The sequence below is a fragment of the Rattus norvegicus genome, chromosome 10 (genome assembly GCF_021556685.1).
Source record: "Rattus norvegicus strain SHRSP/BbbUtx chromosome 10, alternate assembly SHRSP_T2T, whole genome shotgun sequence".
Classification (NCBI taxonomy): Eukaryota; Metazoa; Chordata; class Mammalia; order Rodentia; family Muridae; genus Rattus; species Rattus norvegicus.
This window is the reverse complement of record NC_141543.1, coordinates 90,054,158-90,079,208: the sequence shown is the minus strand read 5'-3', so window position 1 is coordinate 90,079,208 and position 25,051 is coordinate 90,054,158. Positions and strand designations below refer to the sequence as shown.

Below are 25,051 nucleotides of genomic sequence, written 5' to 3'. Positions count from 1 at the left end.
CATATTCCTGTGTATATACGTGTGCACACATGCATACGGAGACCAGAGGTTGATGTCCTGTGTCTTCCTCAAATGCTCTCCACTTCATTTTGGTAATGTTTGTGCTGCATTCTAGTTCTGAGACCAGGTCTCATACACAGCTTTGGCTGGCCTGCACTCAGAGACCACTGACCTCTACCTCCTGCTGCACTCAGAGACCACTCACCTCTACCTCCTGCTGCACTCAGAGACCACTCACCTCTATCTCCTGCTGCACTCAGAGACCACTGACCTCTACCTCCTGCTGCACTCAGAGACCACTGACCTCTACCTCCTGCTGCACTCAGAGACCACTGACCTCTACCTCCTGCTGCACTCAGAGACCACTGACCTCTACCTCCTGCTGCACTCAGAGACCACTCACCTCTACCTCCTGCTGCACTCAGAGACCACTGACCTCTACCTCCTGCTGCACTCAGAGACCACTCACCTCTACCTCCTGCTGCACTCAGAGACCACTCACCTCTATCTCCTGCTGCACTCAGAGACCACTGACCTCTACCTCCTGCTGCACTCAGAGACCACTCACCTCTACTCCTGCTGCACTCAGAGACCACTGGCCTCTACCTCCTGCTGCACTCAGAGACCACTCACCTCTACCTCCTGCTGCACTCAGAGACCACTCACCTCTACTCCTGCTGCACTCAGAGACCACTCACCTCTACCTCCTGCTGCACTCAGAGACCACTCACCTCTACCTCCTGCTGCACTCAGAGACCACTCACCTCTACCTCCTGCTGCACTCAGAGACCACTCACCTCTATCTCCTGCTGCACTCAGCTTCCTTTTTCCTTAAACAGGAGTGCTAGAGTAAACTGAAGCCGTGCTGCTTGTGATGTGAGCACTTCACTGACTGGGGCCTGTCTCCACAACCCTCCCAGTTTTCCATCTCACCCTCATGTCTGACCTCAGCTTCACATGCACAGCAGCAGATACAATACATCCCCAAATGAATATCCTACATATACCTAAAATGTAACCCACACCGTTGTGGTTGGGGTGTGTGTGTGTGTGTCTGAGTGACCAAACTCAGACACTCTGCAGCCTAGGCAAATGTTCCACCACTGAGCTATAGCCCCAGTCCATCTGTTAAATCTTAACACCACTCATTAAATGCAGAGTTTTTTTTCAATTATTCCATTTGTGTCTCTGTGTGTGCACATACATGTGCACTCACATGCATGTGCTCATGTATGAAGGTCAAAGACAACTTTCATGAGTCAATTCTCTCCCTCTACCATGGGACCAGACTTAGGCTGCCACGCATTCTGAGCCATTCTACCAGCCTACACCCAGGTAGGGCTTTCCAAGCTCTTAATGAACCTTTCTGTAAATCATTAGAAATCAAAACCATTCTAAAACTGGGTACGATAGCACACACTGCAGATAACCTTAGCTGGCTGAGATATCAGGATCTGGAGTTCAAGTCCAGCCTGAGATACAAGTGTAACTATGCACAAAGGCTCACGGTTTCTAACACAACTAAAGCACAGGGAAAGCCTGGGCTCTACAGTACCTTAACATATAAAAACGTTTTACAAACTGGTGGTTTCAATATGCTTGGTCCAGGGAGTGGCACTGTTAGGAGGTGTGGCCCTGTTGGATTAGGTGTGGCGCTGTTGAAGGAGAAGGTGTGGCGCTGTGGGAGTAGGCTTTGAGAGAGTTCCTAGCTGCCTGAGGATGGCAGTCTCCTGCTGCCTTCATTCAGTTCTAGATGCAGAGCTCTCGGCTCCTTCTCCAGCATCGTGTCTACCTGGACACTGCCCTGCTTCCTGGCATGATGATAATGGAACCTGTAAGCCAGCCCCAGTTAAATGTCCCTATAAGAGTTGCCTTAGGCATGGTGTCTCTTCTCAGCAATGGAAGCCCTGACTAGGACACACACCGACAGTTAATAATCCAAGGACACGACCGTACTTCACAAAAGATTTCTTTTCTTTTTCTTTTTTTTCCGGAGCTGGGGACCGAACCCAGGGCCTGCAAGCGCTCTACCACTGAGCTAAACCCCCAACCCCTCACAAAAGAAATTAAACAGGAAGCAGATATTTAAAATTTTTCAGCAACAATTAAGATTAAAAAGAATGCAGGGTCTGAAGAAACGGCTCAGAGATTTAAGAACATTTGTTCCTTTTACAGAAGACCTGAGTTCAGTTCCCAACACCCACATCAGTCAACTGACAACCACTTGTAACTCCTGCTCCAAATCTGACATTCTACTATGGCCTCCTCAGAAGACACCAGGCATACAAGCTGTCAAAGGCAAGCAAAACCACTCATACGTATAATCTGTATGTTTTTTAATTTATTAAGAAAGCAGGCTAAGAGTCAATATAGTTTACCTATTAAGTTAGTATAGTTTACAACTGTTGACAACATGACATGTTCATGACAACAGGACCACCACTCAGTACTCTACAGTGCTTGGCACAGAGAGGAAAAGTGCAAAAACTGTTCAGATGAAAGCTGGGGATGGTCAAGGCTGAGGCAGGAGGACTAGTTACATTCAGGCCAGTTTGGGCTGCTCAGTCAGACCCTGTCTTAAGCCCAAACCAACAAAGGCTGAGCACGGTGGTGTACGCCTTTAATCCCAAAACTGGGGAGGCAAAGGCAGACAGATCTCTGAGTTCCAGGCCAGCCAGGTCTACACGGTGAGACCTGGCTCAAACAAAACAAAACAAAAACCCAAGGAGCTGAAGAGATGGATCAATGGTTGAGGGTACTGGCTGCTCTTCTATAGGACCTGGGTTCAATTCCCAGCACTCACATGACAGCTCATCATTGTCTGTACTCCAGTTCAGGACCTGACAGCCTCTTCTGGCTCCTAGGACACTAGGCATTCATATGGTTCACAGATACATGCAGGCAAATCACCCACACATAAAAGAAAACAATTTTAAAAACTGTACTGAACTGACTGGGCGCAGGAAAGATGAAATGTAGCAGAAAACTACCTCCTCAGGTCCTCATCCCTCTCTCAAGAACGCCAGAGAAAGGAGGCTAACCTATTCGCATTTTTGTTATGTTTTTGGTTGGTTGGTTTTGGTAACAAGATTTCGCTATGTAGCCCCTGGCTGTCCTGGGACTTGCTCAGTAGTCCAGGCTGGCCTTGAACTCAGGGATCCACTTGCCTCTCACTTCCAAATGCCGGGGATTAAAGGCGTGTGCCACCACCGCCCAACTGAGACTAACCTATTTATAAAATAGATAGTTATGGGGACTGCTCAGAAATGCAAACCCGTTGAGGCAGACAGGCTTGTTGTCTATCTACATTGCCTGCTATTAAATGTGTCTACAAATGCGACAGGAATCCAGGATGCAGCTGGGCAGATGCTCAGGGCTACAATCCACAAGGCAGAGAAAAGAGGATCACACTGCAAGTTACAGGCTAGTAAGCTCTAGGCCAGTCACATAGTAAGATCCTGTCTCAAAATCCGAGGAGAAAATTTTTAGTTAAAATTTAAATACACCGAAAAAAAGAAAAAGAAAAAAAATTTAAATACATATTAAAAGTATAGATGGTATTTAAAACAATTAGTAGATAGGGTTATTTTATGTCTGTAATCCCAGCAGTTAAGAAAAATGAGGCAGGGGTTTGGGGATTTAGCTCAGTGGTAGAGTGCTTGCCTAGCAAGCGCAAGGCCCTGGGTTCGGTCCCCAGCTCTGGAAAAAAAGAAAAAAAAAAAAAAGAGAAATGAGGCAAATTTAAGGCCAGCCTGGACTACACGGCAAATACAAGGCCAGCCTGGACTATATAGCGAGATTTTGTTGTAACAAACAAAAAACAAAACCACAAGAGGGTAAGTGCTGGAGAGACGGCTCAGTGATTAAGAACACTGCTGATCTTGCAGAGGACCCAGGTTCCACAGCTGCTGTAACTCCATTCCTGAGGATCCCAAGGCTAACTTCCACCTCCTGGGCACCGGGCATGCAAGTGGCACATATACATACAAGCAGGGAAAACACTCATCCGTGTCAAGTATATAAAAGAAAAGTAAACACAGCAAAAAGCAAGCTCACAGTGAAAGAGCAGTTAGGTAAGAAAATCTAGAAGTTTTAAACAAAGAAGGCTGGAAAGAAAAAGAAGAGAACAGTACGAGAAGCCCACCAATTTACTTAGAGGTTTGAAGATAACCCAGTGGAGAGGTTACCTACCTGACTGAAGGTGGGAGGTGGGGGAGGACCAGGCGGGGGTGGGGGGGGAGGAGGAATTGGCATGCTTGCCCTGCTCCCAGTTGGCACCGTTCTCTCTCCGTTTTTAGTTGCAGCTTTAGGTCATTCATAGACCTATAAACAAAACCAGAATTCAAAAGAACAGCGTTAAAATTAGAGGCTCTGAGTACCCAGGAAGTCTAGGATTAGACAAGGACCAGAGGTCCTGAACACTTCGTCCCCTACATAAATGCTCTATAAAATGCCACCTTACAGACTCCTTTTATAAATGATTCTGTTTTGTGGTACTGAGGATCAAACCCAGGGCCTCACGCATGCTAAGCACAGGCTTCACCACTGATGTCTATTCCCAGCCCAACTAAAAGACAAAAACAACCAAAAAAACCTCAATTTTAGAAGTTTTAGGTTCACAGCAAAACAGAGCAAGAAGCACCAAGAGTTTCTAGGTAACTGTCCATGCACGCACCTCGCCACCGTGTGACTGGCTGGTGGGTCATACAGTACAAGTGTGTTTGATTCTATAAGATGCTGCAAATGGCTATACCAACTTTGGGTTTGCATCAGCAACACAGAATTCCTGTTGCTCCACATCTCTGCCAGCACTTGGTGCTGTCGGTTTGGATCTTGGCCTCGCTAGTAAGCATGTACTGTTCAGTTTGCAATCTTGCTTAATTCACAATTTCCAAGGAGCCTGGTGTTGATCATGTTTTCATATGCCCACCTGCCATTGTGCATCTTCTTGGCTGAGGCATCTGTTTAAGTCCTCTGACTTGGGGGTGGAGGGTGTCAGGGCTTGAAGGTGCGGTGAGCCTATATTCTATCAATTAGCTATTCAAAAAGATTTATCTATTTTAGTTTTTTTTTTAAATGAGTACACTATTGCTATCTTCAGATACACCAGAAGAGGGCATCGGACCTCATTACAGATGGCTGTGAGCTGGGAATGTTGGATGTGGTTGCTGGGAATTGAACTCAGGACCTCTGGAAGAGCAATCAGTGCTCTTTTTTTTTTTTTTTTTTCCGGAGCTGGGGACCGAACCCAGGGCCTTGCGCTTCCTAGGTAAGCGCTCTACCACTGAGCTAAATCCCCAGCCCCCTGATTTTTTTTTTAACAGCCTTTTAAGAACATAAAGTCACTGGCAGCAGTGGTCCAGGCCTTTAGTCTCAGCATTTGGGAAGCAGTGGTCGAGGCCAACCTGGTAGACAAATCAGAGCTATACAGAAAACCCTGTCTTGGAAAGTGTGTGTGTGTGTGTGTGTGTGTGTTTTCACATATCTAGGATATATATATTCTCTATATATGCACATATGTATATATATATGTGTGTGTATATGCACATATGTACAAACACACATATAAAGTCATTCTCAGTTTGAGAGGCATTCAAGAGCAGGCTGTGACCGTATTTGACTAATAGGCCACAGTTCACCTGTACCTTGGAATAGTCACACCCATGGGACTTGATTAGAGAATAAATACCACATGAGAAATTAGCTACACACTTGGTCACAAAACACTTAGCATTTGAAACCTACAGCTATCTGCCCATTACAATTTGCTTAAGTTCATACAGGACTGAACTGAGGGATGGACGGACAGATTGACTGATGTAAGTCATTACACTGGCTAAAGATAAAACGGAGAGCTCAAGAACATCAAGTTCTCCAAAGCTTGGTCCCAAGAAAATCTCTTTTCTTGATCTCCAAAAATGGAAGCCAGAATAACCCGGGCACAAGGAATCTAAACTCAGATAGGAAAGAGAAAATAAAGGGCTGGAGAGATGGCTCAGAGGTCACGAGCATTTGCTGCTCTTGTAGCTCCCATATCAGGCTGCTCACAAGAACCTGTAACTCCAGTTCCAGGGGATCCAATGCCCTCTCTGACCTCCATGGGAACCCACCCACATGCAGCACACAGACACACAGAAACAAAAGTAAAAAACATATCTTTAAAAAAAAAAGAAGAAGAAGAAACAAAGAGGTCAATTCGTCAGTGCACAGAGGAACTGCTTCTGAACAAAGCAACTATGGCTGGGGCAAGGAGACTTGCGGCAGTCCACAGTAAAGATGGAGACCGTGTGGACTAAGCCAAGCTTAACAGTCAAGCTAGCGTGGCAAGAAGGCCACAGGAAGGCCGAGTTTTGAACTCCTTACAGGGATATCTGTGATCCACCGTGAATAACAAGTATTTCCAATAGTCTCTCGATGACCAGCAGTAAAGATAGAAAAGAGAAGAAATCCTAACGGTTCTCTAGACCAGGAACTGTTGCAGGAGAACAGAACTGATGAGAAACTTGACTGACAAATCTCCAACTCCTCCCACTGTGCTGTCCAACAGAGCCGGCTATTTCAAAGACACAGCGATCTGAAGAACAGTTCCTGGTTGGGCATTCGCAGGAGGCCGAGGCCTACATTCTCTCTGAAGCGGAGCCGTGGGGGCAGTTAGACGGCTGGAGAATCAGGCATTTGCCACCAAGCCTAACAGGCTCTGCTCAATCCTTAAGGCCACAGTGGGAAAAAGAGTCCAACTAGTTGTCCTCTAACTTCCACACACCCAGGCAGGGACGGGGAGATAGCTCAGTTGGTAACGTGCGTAGAGTTCAATCCCCAGAACCAACATTAAAAAGCTGTTTACACTGGGTGGTGCTGGTGCACACCTGCACTCCCAGCACTCAGGAAGCAGAGGCAGGCAGATCTCTGACTCTGCGGTCAACCTGGTCTACAGAGCAAGTTCTAGGACAGCCAGGGATATACAAAGAAATCGTTTCAAAAACACAAAACAAAAAGCGCGCACACACTCTCTCACACACACACACACCCCCAAAGGGAAATACCATTCCACTTCTAGTTCCAAAGTTGAGTATTGTAGTCTCCCTTTACCAAGATCTAACTCTTCAGTCCAGAGGTTTTCAACCTGAGTCTTGACCCTTTTTTGGACTGTATACCAGATATTCTGCATATCAGATATTTACATTACAAATCACAACAGCAAAATTACAGTTACGAATAGCAATGACATAATTTTATGGTTGGAGGTCACCACAGTAAGAGAAACTGTTTGACAAGCACTGCACCAATTGCTTTTTAATTAAAATATGCTGAGCTGGAGAGACGGCTCAGTGGTTAAGAGCACTGACTGCTCTTCCAGAGGTCCTGAGTTCAATTCCCAGCAACCACATGGTAGCTTACAACCATCTGTAATGGGATCAGATGCCCTCTTCTGGGGTGTCTGAGCAGCTACAATGTATTTACATATAATAAATATTTAAAAAAAAAAAGAGGGGTTGGGGATTTAGCTCAGTGGTAGAGCGCTTGCCTAGGAAGCGCAAGGCCCTGGGTTCGGTCCCCAGCTCCGAAAAAAAGAACCAAAAAAAAAAATAAAAAAAAAAAGAAATATGCTAAGAGGGGCAATGCCCAATACCTGTGCTCCCAGCTACTTAAGAAGCTGAGGTAGGAAGATCACCTAAACCCAGAAGGTCAAGACCAACCTGGGCAAAACACAACCGCATCCTAGTCAATGGCCCCAAACAGACGCTTAGCGTCACTAAAATACTAATCGAAGTGGTAAATAAATCTTCATATGTGAAAACCCTATCACCAAGGGGGCGATTTTAAAATAAATGTAAGGGGTCGTTCTCCAAACCCAGAAGTGTCCTTCTCTAGCCAATATGCCAAAGAAGTCAAAATGGGGCAAAAGCTTCCCACTCACAGAGAATCAGGAGCACAGTTAGCTCTAGCGCCACAGAGAACGCAATCTCTTACTGGAAGGAAGATGGAGACTTAGGCACTACGGGGGTGCCTTCTAGGGTTAAAAATCACCACACGGAATGTGCCTGCCTGTCCACTTTCCTTTAATATGGCTCCTAAAAACCAATAAAGGCCTGATATACTGGCATGTGCCTTTACCCTCAGCACTCAAGGCAGAGTCAGGTGGCGCTCTAGGTTTGAGGCCAGCCTGCTCTGAATAGCAACTTCCGGGCCAGCCAGGCTGAATAGTGAAACCACTTCTCAAAAACAAATCAACCACACACAGAAAACAACAAAATTGGGGTTGGGGATTTAGCTCAGTGGTAGAGCGCTTGCCTAGCAAGCGCAAGGCCCTGGGTTCGGTCCCCAGCTCCGGAAAAAAAAAAGAAAAAAGAAAAAAAAAAAGAAAACGAAAACAACAAAATAGCCCAAAACAACAGCAGCAAAACAAGAGAGCTGGAAGATCTGGAGCTCCCTGCCACAGTGGTGTAATGGCATCTAGCACTGAGGACAAAGAACCTCAGTACAGGGAGAGCAGGAGATGCCCAGGAGGGCATTACCACAGCTACCCAGGAGACGACAGACAGACAGACAGACAAGGACCAAACAGGTTCCTGCACTCAGCTGGGAACCGAAGTCCACAGAGAATAAAGCACTCGCATCTTGCATTCTCGGCAGGTCAGACGATCGAAGGCGTCTACCAGTGCATTTCTAGTGTGTCTACAAGGAAGCGTCAAGAGCAACTCTCAGGTCTCACCTATTTTCCCTCACTACTCCACTACAGGGCTACAGAGTACAGAGCTCTCATCTCTCAACAGAAATGGTACCAATGCTCTTCTGAATTTCAGTTGAGTCAGAGGGCTGACAGATTTCTGTTACATGCAGAGATGGCATTAAAATGCTGAGGTGATTTTGTGAAGGGGCAGGTAGCCCTCCTGTGCTCTGGAACTGCTGAGTTATCTCCCCAGGCTTGCCCTAGATTTTCTAAAACAGATATGAATGGGCAGGATGTTGTTGTTGTTGATTTGTTTTTAAGCAACGTTTTAGACAGGAGTGTTGCACAGACTTTTATATCAGGACTCAAAGACAGATGAACTTCTATGAGTTTCAGGCCAGCCCAATCTACACAGCAAGTTCTAGGCCAACCTAGAGAAAACTGTCCCAAAAGACAATAGATGGATGGATACATTTACAAAGTCTCACATAGCTGGGGCTAGCTCTGGACTCTATGCAGCCAAGGATGACCCTGAATTCTTGACGCTCTTTCCTTTGCCTCCTGAATGCTGGGATTACAGGCACACACCACAGCTGGCACCAGTGTTCTGGACCAGTGATTTTTCACCATTGTAAGGAGCACAGAGGCTGGGCGTGTAGCACTCCTGTAACCCCAGCACATGGGAGGCTGAGGCAATCGGGGGTTGGGAGGAGTGGGGGGTTGGGTGGGGGACAGCTTGCTAAAACTTATAAAAGCATTTTAGAAAGGGTCTAGGGGGCTGGAGAGATGGCTCAGTGGTTATAAGCATTGACTGCTCTTCCAGAGGTCCTGAGTCTAATTTCCAGCAACCACATGGGGGCTCACAATCATCTGTAATGGGATCCGATGCCTGCTTCTGGTGTGTCTGAAGACAGCTACAGTGTACTTACATAAATAAAATAAATACATCTTTTTAAAAACAGAAAAAAAGGAAAGGAAAAGAAAAGAAAGGGTCTAGGATGGAGATGGGCTCTGGAGATAGCTCAACAGGTAGAAGTACACCACCAAAGCCTAAGGACCTGAGTTCAACTCCCAGAAGCCATAGCAGAAAGAGGGAATTGACTCCCTAAAGTTGCCCCCTTGGCTCCACATGTATGTCTGCACTTGCACACACTACACATGCACTCATACATACAATCAAAATAAATTAAAATTTTAGCAAAGACAGGGCCTAGGGGTGTGGCTCTGTGGTAGAGTATGTACATAGCATAGTATGCACAAAGCCTTGGGTTTATTCCTCAGCAGAAAATAAATACATAAACCACAGAGCTGTTACTATAAAGACGCTCGCTCAACAGAGAATGCAAATGCACTCAATGCCAGAGTCCGCCAACGTGGCTTCACTAACAGACACAGGGGCTTCCCAGAGCTGGTCACTAAGTGTTACACTCAGCCTGCGATACATTAACTGTAAGTACTACACGGCTCCTGACCTCCAGGTAACTGGCAGCATCCAAGGCGGAGCTGGCTGCAAACAGATGTTTTGCTGGCCAGCAGTAAAGGACCAAGCAGTTTTTCTACGACTCTAATATAAAAGAAGATGCACACATGCCCTTCACATACCACAGTTAAAAACAAATTTCCAAGCCAGGCTTGGTGGCACTTGGGAGACAGAAGCAAAAGGATGAGAATTTGAGAGCAGCTGGGGTTACATGAGACCCTGTCTCCAAAGCCAAAAAAACCCAACTTCCAAAAATCTCAGTGCCTTACGGACTCCAAAAGGATGCCGTGGAAATCCACAGCAGATAATTTACGTGTGCTTTCAGAGTGCAGCCATTTCCCACTCACCAGAGACATTAACACATTCCTGAATTTTGACAGTTAAATGATAGAGTATCTCAATGTTCATAATTAATATTTCCTCCCCACCCACATATCCCAGCAATCAGGGAGTTTAAGAGATACGAACAAGAAAAATGGAGTCACACAGCTAAAATTTATTACTGTCAGCTAGCTTGAATACTAGGGAAGGTCAAGATTTAGGATACTGACTGACTTAGCTCCTTTACTGAAGAATTTCTTGAATAAATTCCTCAATATGGAGGGAACACTCTAGAGAAGAGAGGAGTTCATCAGATAAAAGACACATATTCTGGGCTGGAGAGATGGCTCAGTGGTTAAGAGCACGACTGCTCTTCCAGAGGTCCTGAGTTCAATTCCCAGCAACCACATAGTGGCTCACAACCATCTGTAAAGAGATCCGATGCCCTCTTCTGGTGTATCTGAAGACAGCTACAGTGTACTTATATATAATAAATGAATAAATCTTTAAAAAAAAAAAGACACATATTCTAATTTAGAAATTCAGACCAAAAGTCCAAGCCTGAAACTGTCTGAACAGAATAGAGGCAATACTAGGGAAAGCCTACGGAGTTTGCCCTGGAGACATAAGAGGGCACCTTTGTTTACAAAGAACTCTCCTCAAGTTGGGTTTCAGAGCTCACCTGTAATTAGCCACATCTAGGACATTTGTTTAAGAAAGAAACTAAAACACAAGGCCTTAACCCAAACAGCCAGAGAAACTTCAAAGCGAAGGAGTCACCAGAAACCACCTTTGGCATGGGAGTGGACAGCAGCAAAGGCGAGACAATGAATGTTCGTTAGGCTAGCATTTTCACCGGCCCTCATAAAACAGCAGACTCTCAATACAAGGGGATGAACTTTCTAAAGGTACAAACAAACACCAAAACCGCCAGGCTGAAATACAGCTCAGCAGCAGAGGAGCAGCTAAGCAAATTCCAGACCCTAGATTAATACCCAGCATTAAATTAATCAAAAACAACAGCAAAGAAAATGGGGAAAGAGATAGATCACAGGGAGGCTGAAAAACTGCACCCATGGAGTGCGGGTGCACTGGCCATCACTAACTACACAGAAAGAAAAAGGCTGTTTCAACTTGGCAGTGGATTCACACGGAAGAGATTTAGAAAGCGTTCACAAATAGAGTCCCCTGGAACCTAGGGAAGACGGGTAGCAGGAGGCTGAAAGCCTGTAAGAACCAGATCCCTCCTTCCCTCTGCAACTGCTAAACTAAGGGACAGCCTAAGGACAAGAGGGCGGCAATGGAAGCAGGGGCGTTAGGGCAGCCAGGTGACTTTACTCCGTGGGTAAAGTTCCTCACAGGCACAGAAAAGACCTGAGGTCTAAACTGGAGGCATGTGGTTCAAGAAAAGAACTGACCCCACCTCTGACATCCATACTCCAGCATTTATAAACATAAATGCATGTATGAGCACATGAGCTTGTACACACACACACACACACACACACACACACACACCCATGGTACAAGACATATGCAAGCGGGCTGGGGATTTAGCTCAGTGGTAGAGCGCTTACCTAGGAAGCGCAAGGCCCTGGGTTCGGTCCCCAGCTCCGAAAAAAAGAACCAAAAAAAAAAGACACATGCAAGCAAAACACCCACACATAAAATCAAAAATGTATTTAGAAAATTAACAAAATTCAAAATATCTTTTAAAAAGACAAGACCTTGGAAAGGCAGTGAGTAAGTAACACACACGAGACACTGAAGGCTGCGGTGGCGGCTCTGCTCCGGGTGGAACCGGAGCCGATCAGAGTTAAGTAGCAGGCCAGGGAGGAAAGGCGCCCAGGCTTTAAGACTGCACACACCTCTGGGAGGCAGTCAGGTGGATCTCTGAGTTTTTGAAGCCAGTCTGGTATACATAATGTAGACAGACCTGTCTCAAAAAAAAAAAAAAGGTGTCGGGGTGGGGTGGGGTGGGGGTAGCTTTACCTCCTATAATACAGGTTCAGAATGCACACGTCATAAAGATTAAGAAAGAGTACAATGTCAGGTATGGTGGACTTAATCACTCAGAGACAAAAGGCAAGCATATCTGTGAGTTCCAAGCCAGCCTGATCTATCTACATAGAGCGCTCCAGACCAACCCACCACATGGTGAGATTCTGTGTCAAAAAACAAACAGCGGGGGGCTGGGGATTTAGCTCAGTGGTAGAGCGCTTGAAGCGCAAGGCCCTGGGTTCGGTCCCCAGCTCCGAAAAAAAGAACCAAAAAAAAAAAAAAAAAAAACCAAACAAACAAACAGCAGGGCTAGAGCGATGGCTCAGTGGTGAAGAGCTCTGGGCTGGGGTTGCAGGCATATGCAAGGCCAGCCTTGTTACATGGCTGCTGAGAACCAAACTTGACCTCATGACTGCATAGGAAAGGCTCTTAGCCATGAACCAACTCTGCAACTACAACGCTGGGTTTGGTTTTGTTTTTGCTTTTTTAATTTCAAGCCTTGTAATCCGTTTGATTTTCTTTGCCCCTCTTTCTTAGAAACAGTGTCTCTGTGTAGCTCTGGCTGTCCTGGAACCCGCTCTGTTGACCAGGTTGGTCTCAAACTTAGAGATCTGCGCACCTCTGCCTCCCAAGTGCTCTATTCGACTCTTTAAACTCTATATTCTCACTGTTTTAATAAAGGACGAACTGGGTATAGTGACTCAGCTCATGCCTGTAACCTAGCTCTCTAGAGGCTGAGGCAGGAGTGCTTCCAATTCAAGGCCACTTTGAGCTACAAAATGCAATCAATTCCAGGGGCGGGTGGGTCTGAACACGGACGCCTGTGATCCTAACCCCTGGGAAGAGGTGGGGTGTGGTGATCAACGCCTAGAGCTCCCACACCTGGGAAGCAGAGGCAGCAGGTGTACCACAGGTTCAAGGTCTTCCCCAGTTAGAAAGCAAGATCAGGGCCACATGGCCCCACCCCACCCCGTTTATTTACTTCATTTAAGTAAGTAAGTTAAGTAAGTGTGTGTGTGTGTGTGTGTGTGTGTGTGTGTGTGTGTGTGTGTGTGTCTGTGTGTGTGTGTGTCTGTGTGTGTGTGTGTGTGTCTGTGTGCCACCGTATACACGTAAGGGGAGGTCAGAAGACAACGTTATAGAGTTGCTTCTCTCGGTTCACCTTCATGTGGGTTCCAGGGACTGAACTCAGGTTACAGGCATGAGTGGCAAATGCCTTTACTCTGAGCTATCTGACCAGGCCCTAATTTTTTTTTTTAATATTTATTTGGAGGTGGGGAGTGGAGTTTGTGTGTGCCACAGTGCACTTGTGAAGGTCAGAGGACAGAGGATAACCCCTATCCCCCCATGCAGGTCCTTGGGGTTGCTTGAGCTTGCCAGTGAATGCCTGTACCTACTGAAATGTCTCACTAGCTCCTGCTCTCAGCTTTTTTTAGGTTAATTTATTTTTTAAGATTTACTTCATTTTTGATTATATGTGTTATGTGTGACTCCATTTTAAAAAGAAAGGGTATAAACAAAATCATCACATAAGAAGAACGGCCAAAGGTTCAAGCCAATCTTGGACCCAGTACAAAACCAAATATATTAGTAAGAGGAGAAAAATGTATACATTACCCCTTCCCACCCCAACGTAAGAGCAGCAAAGCCGCTCCACAGGTGAAGGTGCTTGCCCCTCGCGCCTCACATCCTATGTTTGATACCTGGAACCCAAGCAAAGGTAGAAGATAAGCAACAACTCCGTGATGATTCCCTCTGACCTCACAAGCGCCCAGGCGAGCCACCTGTGCTTCCCCACAACCGTGAAGAACTGAACAGACACGAAGGCCTGCGTCTCGCTTGAACCTCTAATGGAATCAGGCTGCCCTCGGTGACCTGGAACTCTGCCACAGTCTGGGTGTAACCACACAGTGATCGGTGGCCTCAGCACCTACTCTATCACAGGCCAAATATGTGAGCAACCTCCAAGACACTAAAAGAAATCATGACCAAACCGGGTGTGGCAACACACAACCATAGTCCCAACTAAGCAGGAAATGACATGAGCCTAGGAATTTGGAGCCAGCGTGGGTAACACAACAGGACCCATTTATTTAAATAAAGATTTTTTTAAAAAGTCAGATATAATGGCAAAAGTAAACACAAGGAAAGGAAACATGCCTGGAATCAGAGATCTCAGAAGGCTGAGGCAGGAGGATCACACGATGGAGACCTATCACTGACTGTGGTGGTTTGAATATGCTTGGCACAGGGGGGTGGGTGGTGGGAGGGGGAGTTGGAGGTGTGGCCTTGTTGGAGTGGGTGTGTTACTGTGGGGGTGGGCAATGCCACCCTCCTCCTAACGACGTGGGAGCCAGTCTCCTCCTGGCTGGAAGCTGGTCTGCTCCTGGTTCCTTTGGATGAAGATGTAGAACTCTCAGCTCTTCCAGCACCAGGCCTGCTTGGATGCTACCATGCTTCCTGCCTTGATGATACTGGACTGAACCTCTGAACTTGTAAGCCAGCCCCAATTAAGTGTCATCCTTTATAAGTTACCTTGGTCATGGTGTCTCTTCTCAGCAATGGAAGCCCTAACTAAGACACTTACTTTACCCTTTTCTTTTTAAAGATTTATTTATTTCACATATGTGAGTACACTGTAGCTGTCTTCACACACACCAGAAGGGGGCATCAAATCCTATTACAGATGGTTGTGAGCCACCATATGGTTGCTGAGAATTGAACTCAGGATCTCTGAAAACAGTCAGTGCTGTAACCACTGAGTCATCTCTCCAGCCCTGCCTATTGCTTTCTTAAGGATAACATTACACTGACCAAACCCAGAGTTCCGGGCCAGCCATGCCTACATAGTGAGAGTCTGTCTTTAAAACAAACAAACAACCTTAAAAGAAGAAATCTAGGGGCTGGAGAGATGGCTAAGAGGTTAAGAGCACTGTCTGCTCTTCCAGAGGTCCTGAGTTCAATTCCCAGCAACCACATGGTGGCTCACAACCACCTATAATCGGGTCTGGTGCCCTCTTCTGGCCTGTAGTTGCATACATGCAGGCAGAAAGCTGTATGATGTATACATAATAAATAAATTTTTAAAAAAAAATTTAAAAAAAAAGAAAGAAAGAAATCTATTACAAACAAAAAAGGCAGAGACCTAGTCACTGATGGCAAAATAGTCTACTCTTCCTGTAAGCTAGCTGTATCTCTTATAAGTAGCTGCCCACCTCCATCAGAGCATCCTTCATGTGCACACCCCAAACACAAAGCAGGAAGCAGATAGAGAGAGAAGAGGAGAGCCAGTGACAAACCATGAAGAAAAGGCCTGAAAAACACTAAGCAGATGCTCCATGAATCGCTGACAGACTTCACAAAGAGGGAGAGGCTCCATGCCTCATCTCAAACAATATATTCAGTCCCAACTCACCACAGATAATCTAATGGCAGCACCATGACATTCCTTGTAGAAGTGTCTTCTCTCACATTCTAATACCCTTGAGCCACCAGAAGTGTAGGCGCTTCCTGCAGAGATGCTGGAAACACTTGCACACCGTCACTCCTTGATCGCCAGCGATGGAGCTAAATCAAGAGTCTACGTGAAGTTATGAAAGCAGAGCAGGCTGATCCAATTACGTAAGAAAAGTCAATCACACAGGACCATCTGGGCTTTGAATGCTGTGACTTCTGAACAAAAGTCAGCAGCTACAAATGCTGTTCCTCGGAATGGCCCCAGATAAAAATGCTTTCATACAGTCTGGGTCAGGACAGCCCTCCCCTCAGGTACTCATTCACCTGCACGCTCAGCAAGACTTAGGTGTCCTGTGGAAAAACACGACCCAGGTGATTGGATGATAGAACACTATTCTCACAAGTTCATAAGAGAACATCTGTATTCTCTGCTTGGCCCTGGGAAGATTGAGAAAAGCTGTCGGTTCCCTACAGCTACAGCTCTTTTGTCTCCTCGATGGTCAACAATAACCCCAGCATCCCCATAATCTAAGGGCTGCTCCCTAGTATCCTAAAACCTAACCCAGCCAACCAGATTAATCTACAAAACTAGGACAAGTTGAGACTAAAGGGACAGGCATTATTAAGGGAAATTCTGGTGGAAAACAAGATCCAAAGACAAAGATGCAGACAAGTCCAGCATCCACAGCAGTAACCAGCACTGTGGAAAGAGTTACCCGAAAGTTTCCTGACGCTGAGCTCAGCATTCTCTGAAGCTGCGGTCGGGGGTGTAGCTCAGAGGCAGAGACTTGCCTGGCCTGCTTGAGGCCCTGAGTCTGGTCTTCAGTATCACAAAAATTAACTCGATAGCTAACTGAAGTGCCTCGAATGAGTCACATTCTCTTGCCCGTGACCTCTCTGCTCCTCACCCGAGCAGTATGAGGGCCTTTGTTCCTCAAAATCCATTCCTTCCTCAGGACCTTCACCTAAATCACCCTTAAATCCTCCCTCATCCTGAGGTTTCACCTTAAAAGTCAGTTCCTCCAAGTTCTCTCCTGACTGCCCTCTACTCAGTCAGCCTGGACTCCCCGTTAGCTACCTACACCAGGAACACAGCAACAGTTAATCATTTCTTTAATGGAGGTCTTTTCTACTAGACCATAACTGTCACAGAGGCAAACACTCAAGCCGGTTTGCTCGGCCGTATCCCTAGTACCCAGCACGGTGCTTGGCACACATGGGGAAATGCCCTTATTTACCATGAGCTTGAGGATTACTTCAAAGCAAACAAACAAACCACCACGAATGTAGTGCACACACTTAAAGGTCAGCCTCCGCTTCAACACCCTACCTCAAGAAAACAAAGCAAGGGGCTGGAGAGACATTTCCACTGTTGAGAGCACTTGCAGTCCTTCTACATGACCCAAGTCTAATCTCTACCCGAGGCTCTCAAACACCCATAGTTCCGCCTCCATGGAATCCGACACCCTGGTCTATCGTCCACAGGCACGCGTGAGCGTCTCGTACACACATGCAATCTCTTTTTAATGAGGTAAGGGTAGGGCTGTAGTTCAGTTGGTAGAAAATGAAGAAGACTGAGCAAAGAAGTCTAAAACCCACTTCAAAAGCTTAAGCTCATTGTGGTAATTTTTTGAAGCACAGTTTGTAAAAGGCTGCAAAGTCTGAGTATCAGGATAGGGCAAGTCTATTGCTAATGGGGAACAATGACCAAAACACATCAAGAGACAAAAGATGTAACCTGGCAGTGGTGGCACAGGCCTTTCTAATCCTAGTGCTTGGGAGCAGAGGCAGGAGAATCTCTGAGGTTAAGGTCAGCCTGGTCTACAGACTGAGTTCCAGGACAGCCAGAGAAACCCTATCTCAAACAAACAAACAAACAAACAAAAACATGCACGCTCCCTTCGGCAGCACAGACACTAAAACTGGATCACTACAGAGATTAGCATGATCTCTGCAGAAGGAGTTCATCCAAATTCATGAGGTGTTTTATATTTTAAAAAACAAAAAACGCAGGTAGTATTAACAGTGTAGCCTCACGCTGCAGAAAAGGGTCAGACACTGAGAGAACACAAGAAGATCTGAGTTCGAGTTCCAACCCTGTGAAGATGAACGGCGGGCTGGGCTGAAGGCAGTCAGAGGTAGATTATTATATACTCCCCCAGGGCTGTGCTGAGCAGCTCGAGCTGACCTTAAAACCTCAGCCTCTGCCCCGCCCCTGGAGCGCTGACACTGCAGCCATGAGTCAACAGGCTCAGCTTCATTTAGTTTTTGCTACTTGAATTCTGGACTACTTACTTAAATTATAAAATTTGTTTTTTGAACGAGGTTTCCTATAGCCCACAATGGCCTTGAACTTGCTATGTATGCAGCTGACGAAGACCTGGACCTCCTGACACACCTGTCTCTAACCTCTAAAGCCAGATAATAAAAGCAAGCCCCACCACAACTGGCCTAACATCTAAAATCTGCAAAAAACCAACTTCAACTTTATTTCTCTCTTAAAAGTGGTTTTGTGTGTGTAAGTCTGTGTCTGTGTGTGTCTACGTGAGTGCAGAACACACATGTGGGTGCCTCCAGCATCCAGAAGAGGGTGATGCTGGATCCCCTAGATTTGGAGTTATAGGCAATTGTGAGTCACATCTGACAGTGTTAGTAAAGTGCTACAGAGTGAGACCTTGTCTCAAAATTCATAAAGTGGGGGCCAGTGAAGAGGCTAAACAGTGTTTGCCACTCAACGATGATGCAAGCCTGACAACCTGAGTTTGAGCCATGGAGCCCCACATAAATGTAGGAAAAACTGAAGCTATACACTTGTCCTGCCTTCCATCTGTGCATCTACCACCTCTCTCTCTTACTCACAAGCGCTCGCACACGTGCGCGTACACACACACACACACACACACACACACACACACACACACACACTGTTTTAATCGTAAGTAAGGGGATGAAATCTACCACATAGACCACTTTACAGAAAAGAAAGATCTGGAACATAAGCATAACTCATGCTGTTGCCACAATCAAAAATCAAAGCTCTGGACCAGAGTCAAATCTCCACATCTAAACCGACTGGCTTTTTCTCCCCACCTTGGGAGAGGGGTGATGGGGACTCACCCTACCTCTGGCTCAGGTAGACAAGTGCTCCTCCACTGAGTTACATCATTAGCTGCCCTACCAGGTTTTTAAATCTGAGTATTAAAGATAGAATACTCTATGGCTGCTGGGATGGTTCCATGGGCAATGGCACTTGCCAGGTAAGCCTTGGCAACCTCACCTCAACCCCCAGAACATAAAGGCGGGAGGGGAGAACCAATTCCATCAGTAGTCCTCTGACAAACACACTTGTGCCACAGCACATACTCCTGTCCCCTCCTTCCCTCCCTCTCATAATACACACACACACACACACACACACACACACACACGCCATGCATATATACAATAACACTAATGATGAGAAATAAAGTCTGGATTCAAAGACAAAAAAGGATTCATTTGGGGATATCGCCAATGCTACTGGGGCTACTGCCATATATTCAAGAAGACATCATCATAATCCACCCCAAGACCTAGTACAAATAATGTTATCTTCAACTACTTATCTCCCGAAAAACAAAAGGTTATTTACTAGGTAGAACACAACCAAATAGCCGAAAAGGCCAGGTAGGCCATCCCTAGCTCAGCCATCTGAGTGCTCCCTGCCTCCACAGAACCTCTGCGTGCAAAGCCAAACTACTGAGTTAGTTAAGACTGACTTAGGGGTTGGGGATTTAGCTCAGTGGTAGAGCGCTTGCCTAGGAAGCGCAAGGCCCTGGGTTCGGTCCTCGGTCCCCAGCTCTGAAAAAAAGAACCAAAAAAAAAAAAAAAAAAAAAAGACTGACTTAGATATTAACGCGCCTGTCAGCGGTTTTCCTCTGACACCCTTACATTCTTTAGAGTACTCCCTTTGGTCTAAGACAGGATCTTACGCTGTTGGCCTAACTGGCCTTGAATCTGCCAGCATCCCCAGCCTCCTGAGTGCTGGAACTACCCGCATGAACCCTGACACCTGGCTTCCACTTAACATCTTTCAGTCACAGTCACAGACAATGCCAGCCAGCACTTCCTGAGGCTGGAGGTGGAGTTCTGAGGCAGAGCACTTGTCTAGAACCCATGAACCTCAGGAGATTTATCCCCAGACACTGAGAGAACATAGGAGCGACACGGACCTGCTGAACTGTTCCTAACCTCGTGGAAGGCTCTTCTGGTTCAGAGACTCGGGAGAGAAAACGTGGGCAAGCTTGAAACACTGTCTTCCTCAGGCCCTGGTCTTGCAAAGTCAGGCAAATGGAATGATTGTGCATTCAACCACCAGATAAATAAGAAATAGACTTGAATTTAGAGGAAAAGGATCGCCAGACATTCAGCAAAGAGCTCCGCCTCTATTTCCTTGCAGAGCGATCCTCGAAATCTACCAGTGGACTTCATTCAACATGGACCACCCCATCCACTCTAGGCCAGGGAATATTCCCCAAGAGGCGGTCATTCAGACGGAATTCCGCCAACTTGTGCTTGGGAGCTGTGTGAAGGATAGTTAACAAGAACTTACTTTGAGAAAGAGATCAACAATCACACTCCTAAAGAAAAGAAGTTATTTGGCAGAGGGATGCATGCTGCCAAAACATTAGTCACAGCTTCAAGGTCCCAGTTTGTGTCTCTGCAACTATTCTTTGCTTTGACAGAATCCATTCTCTAGCTCGAGAAACCCAGCTCCGCTCCTGTCGCTGTCCCCATTAGAAGCAGTCAAGAATCCTTTCATTTTGGTGGTATCAAGCTGTGACACGGACAAGATGCCCACCAGAGGAGGAGGGGACGACTTGCCACTTTCCTCTTAGGACTAGTTGAAGCAAAGCAGTGGGAAAATGTGACAGGACAGGAAAGACTGAAAATCACTGTGCTAAAGAACAGGCCATTGCAAGAGCTCTACGTCTCTACAAGTTATAGCAAAAACCCTCTTAAAAATAAACCAAAAGAGCCTGGCAGTGGTGTGCATGTCTGTAATCCTAGCACTCCAGAGGCAGAGGCAGGAGGCTCTCTGAGTTCGAGACCTAGTCCACAGAACAAGTTCCAGGACAGCTAGGTATACACAGCAACAAAACCCTGCGGCACAATACCACACAAGTTTTCGTGTCTAAATGCGCACTCTCGCTTCGCTGTCTGGAGCTCTTCCTGGGTCAGTATGAAAACTGGGGTTGGCCACAGCAGGCTGGACAGCCCATGAACCTCAGAATTACCTCAGGGCAACAGGAAAGCATACTCAAATATGCCAGGGAGCAGATAGAGAGGCTGCAGGCAATCAAGAGCATGCGAAGATACTCCCTTCGACAGAGCAGGATTCCTTGTTCTTAAAGTCCAAAGTCAAACTTGAAAACTATTCTGGCCAGGAAGTGGTGGCACTTGACTTTGATCCCAGCACTTAGGAGGCAGGGGCAGGTGGGTCTCTATAAATGAAGGCCAGCGTGGTCTACAGAGTGAGTTGCAAGACAGTCAGAGCTACACAGAGAAACCCTGTTTCAAGTGGGGGTGAGGGGGGGACCCAGCTATTCTATTCCCAATACCCTTCCTCTCCTCTGAATCTCACCTTTGTGTCCACAGAAGTAATCAGCACCAACTAGAGTAAACACCCTTTCTGATAGCAAGAGAGAAAATTAAAACTGCCCAGTCTCTGGCAAATCCACGTCAGACCTCAGAAATGCCAAGACTTTCAGAAACACTTCTAGGCTAAACAAGTTCACTTACCAGCCAAGCATTTCAGAGTATTATAACCAGAGAACAAGCTAAAACAGAATTTCAAAGGATTGACAAGAAAGCATCCAATCTTGTCTTCAGCATGGTCCCAACCAGTGACAGCAAGGCCACACACCTTCAGCGACTGAACCAAGGCGTATGGCTCAAAGCTCTACAATACTCAGGTAATCAGAAAATAAGGCAGTGCATTCTCCGAGTCACTAAGAGCTGAATTCATTCATTCCAGTCTCTAAAGTCCACTACTTCCGCTTGGCGATAACAACACAGTAATATGAAAATTTTGACTATTAAAAATATTAGGATAGCAGGCTGGTGAGATGGCTCAGCAGCTAAGAGCACTGACTGCTCTTCCAGAGGTCCTGAGTTCAAATCCCAGCAATCACATGGTGTCTCACAACCATCTGTAATGGGATCCAATGCCCTCTTCTAGTGTGTCTAAAGGCAGCAACAGTGTACTCATACACATAAAATAAATCCTTTAAAAAATATGTGTATGTATATATGTATATATATAGATAGATAGATAAATAGATAGATAGATAGATAGATAGCCAGCCAGCCAGCCAGCCTGGTGGTAGTGGCACACACCTTTAAGTCCAGTACTCAGGAGGCAGAGGCAGGCAGAGCTCTGTGAGTTCAAGATCAGCTTGATCCTCATAGTGAGTACCAGAACAGTGGGGGCTGTTACAGAGAGAAAAGAAACCCTGTCTTGAAAAAAACAAAACAAAACAAAACAAAACAAAAATATGAGTTCCGGCTGGGCAGTAGTGGTGGTGGTGGCTCACGCCTCCCAAGTGCACCAGAGGTAGAGAGAGGCAGGCATACCTCTGAGTTCCGGGTCAGCCTGGTCTACAGACTGAAATCCCAGACAGCGAGGGTTACACAGAGAAACTGTCTCAAAAAAAAAAAAAAAAAAAAAAGAAAAGGAAAAAGAAAAAAAAGAATGAAGTTCAGGGATCGGATGTAGCTTAGAGGTACAGTCCTTGTCTGGCGTGCAGGTGGATCAGGATTTAAAAGCCAGCAGAAGGGGGTGGGGGAGGGGGACAGGGGTAGATTCCAGTGCACACCAGCTTCCTCCAGCTCCCTGTTTCAGTATTATCCTTCCAGAATATGCCTTCCTAATCATTCTTTTTTTTTTTTTTTTTGTGGTTCTTTTTTTTTCGGAGCTGGGGACCGAACCCAGGGCCTTGCGCTTCCTAGGTAAGCGCTCTACCACTGAGCTAAATCCCCAGCCCCTTCCTAATCATTCTTAATCAGTAACTCAACCGCGCACACAGCCAACGTTTAGCGCCTTCAGATTTCCATCTTCCCTCAACTCACGCCGCTCCAACTGGAGCCTTCAACTCCAGGTGCTTCCAAGCGCATCTCAGACATCTCTCCGACTCCCTCTCATCCAACACTCTCAAGATCTTCCTCCGGTGTAAACAGCTTCCCTCTCAATCATCCTTTTCACCCAAGTCCACCCCGAAACGTCACGCCATCCTCCTCAACTCAAGAGCATCCTGCCAATGATTACCTTTCCCAACAGGTCCTCCCTTCCCCATCTCCCCCACCGCGCACGGCTCCCCTCCTTCCTCACCTAGAGTTGCTGTCTTACTCACCTCACCCAACCCTTCAGGATCTCTAATTTCCTGTCTCTCAAAAACCTCCCTCTTGCCCATTTGCTCAGTCGGTACCCGTCGCCCTCCACCACCCTCCACTCCGATAGCCCACGCCCCCTCTCTAGGGTCTCCAGGCCCCGCCCCCAGGCCCCTCTCCGCCTCAGGCCCCTCCTCCGGTGTCCCCTCCCCCCCACAGCCCCCCTTCCCAGCTCTCCCTCCCACTCAGGTCCGCAGGTCACCTCAGCGGCGGGCTCAGCCGCCTCGGCGTCTTTCCCACCTGGCGGGGGCTACTCCGGGAGCGAATCCTCCGTCACCTCAGTCCGGGTTTAGTCCTGCCCGTTCGCCCCGCGGCAAGCTCTCTTTCTCGCCGCCGCCCCTTTTACCAACCCGGAAATGGATCCGCTCCCACCGTCCCCAGCGTCCGCGAACAAAATGGAGGCGGGGGAAAAAAGGAGGAGGGAGCCGAGAGCTGAGAGCCGCGGGACGCATGCGCCCTGGGAAGCCTGCCCTCTACCGGCGCACGTGGGGGCGGAGCGCCACCATCTTGAGAAGGTCGCGAGCGGAGCTCCGCAGTTAGATGCCGGGTATGCATCTCGGGCTGCAACTGGGGCCGCCTGCGAGGCTTTCAGTAACTAGTGATGCCAGGGTTCAGTCCAGGAGATGCTTATTTAATTGGTCAAAAGCATCTAGACCTTTAAAATAGCGCAGGTAGAGAACCACTGAGCTAACTGATGTATCTCAAATATGTTTTTTCGTGTTTATTCTGAGCGCACGCGCGCACACACAGACACAGACACACACACACACACACACACACACACACACACACACACACACACACACAGCCCTAATATGATCTATAGTACCCTTACAGAGGCCCAGTTGACAAGTTCCGGTTGTCATAGCAACAGAGAGGCGAGCTTCTGCTAGCAAGTCATTGGTTAGGTCATTATAACCACTGAACTCGAGGATCTCTGGCTCACTAGGCTAAGACATGGTGTTGTGAACTCCTCTAGATGCTTGGATGAGAGAAGAATCCTTGTCCTTTGCTGGGTTCCATTGCTTAACTCTGTTGCAGATGACTAAGGATCTCTTCATACACAAAGCTCGCCACCACTCTAAGCAACCCCATTGCTTCCCTATGTCTCACTGCTCCTCAAGTCAATCCAGTGACCAGGGCTGTACCTGAAGTAACAAAGCAGTATTGGCACTTAATCCCCACTTACTGTGTGCTCTTGGGTGTCAGCTACCTCATACTGTTTGTCCTTTCTCTCTCATAGAGTCCTTGGAGGCTCATCGGGTAATGAATGGGAAAACATGTGATAAGCCATAGGCTGTTATTATTTTTTGTTTTCCCTCTGTTCTGTCGTAAGTGCTGGGCCCCACCCACTAGTATTAAATGTCACATTGAGCATTTGCTTTGGGCCATTCATTGAGCTAGATACTTGGAGATGGTTCCGGGGGTGACTAAGGCAGACAGCTTCTGCCCTCCAGGAACTCACCATGCTGGTGCTCGATGCACAGGCTTGCATGTAAATAGGCAGCTGACATCCAAGTCAGCGTGTGATTAGAGTTGTGACATGTGATGGAATGTCACAGGAGTGATTAATTCCCGCTGAAGAATGAGTAAAGATTTTTTTTATAAGTTTTTTTTTTCTTTTTTTCAGAGCTGAGGACCTAACCCAGGGCCTTGCGCTTGCTAGGCAAGCGCTCTACCACTGAGCTAAATCC

At 46.8% G+C, this 25,051-nt stretch overlaps 1 protein-coding gene and 1 non-coding gene across 6 annotated transcripts in view; one reads left to right on the top strand and one right to left on the bottom strand.

The window, feature by feature from the left end:
• Nucleotides 1-23,749, bottom strand: part of Wipf2 (WAS/WASL interacting protein family, member 2) — a 40,642-nt gene extending 16,893 nt beyond the window's left edge. For 2 of the 5 annotated variants that reach the window (XM_087573172.1, NM_001443724.1), the window contains 2 exon segments: nucleotides 23,560-23,749; nucleotides 4,192-4,323 (listed from right to left, as the gene is read on the bottom strand). In XM_087573172.1, the coding sequence (XP_087429298.1) occupies nucleotides 4,192-4,254 (63 nt within the window). In that variant the 5' untranslated portion in view covers nucleotides 4,255-4,323; nucleotides 23,560-23,749. 5 annotated transcript variants of the gene reach the window in all.
• LOC120095376 (U6 spliceosomal RNA) lies at nucleotides 17,822-17,925 on the top strand. The gene has a single exon (XR_015632547.1). It is a non-coding gene; the product is annotated as a U6 spliceosomal RNA (small nuclear RNA).
• Nucleotides 23,750-25,051: the final 1,302 nt, after the last annotated feature.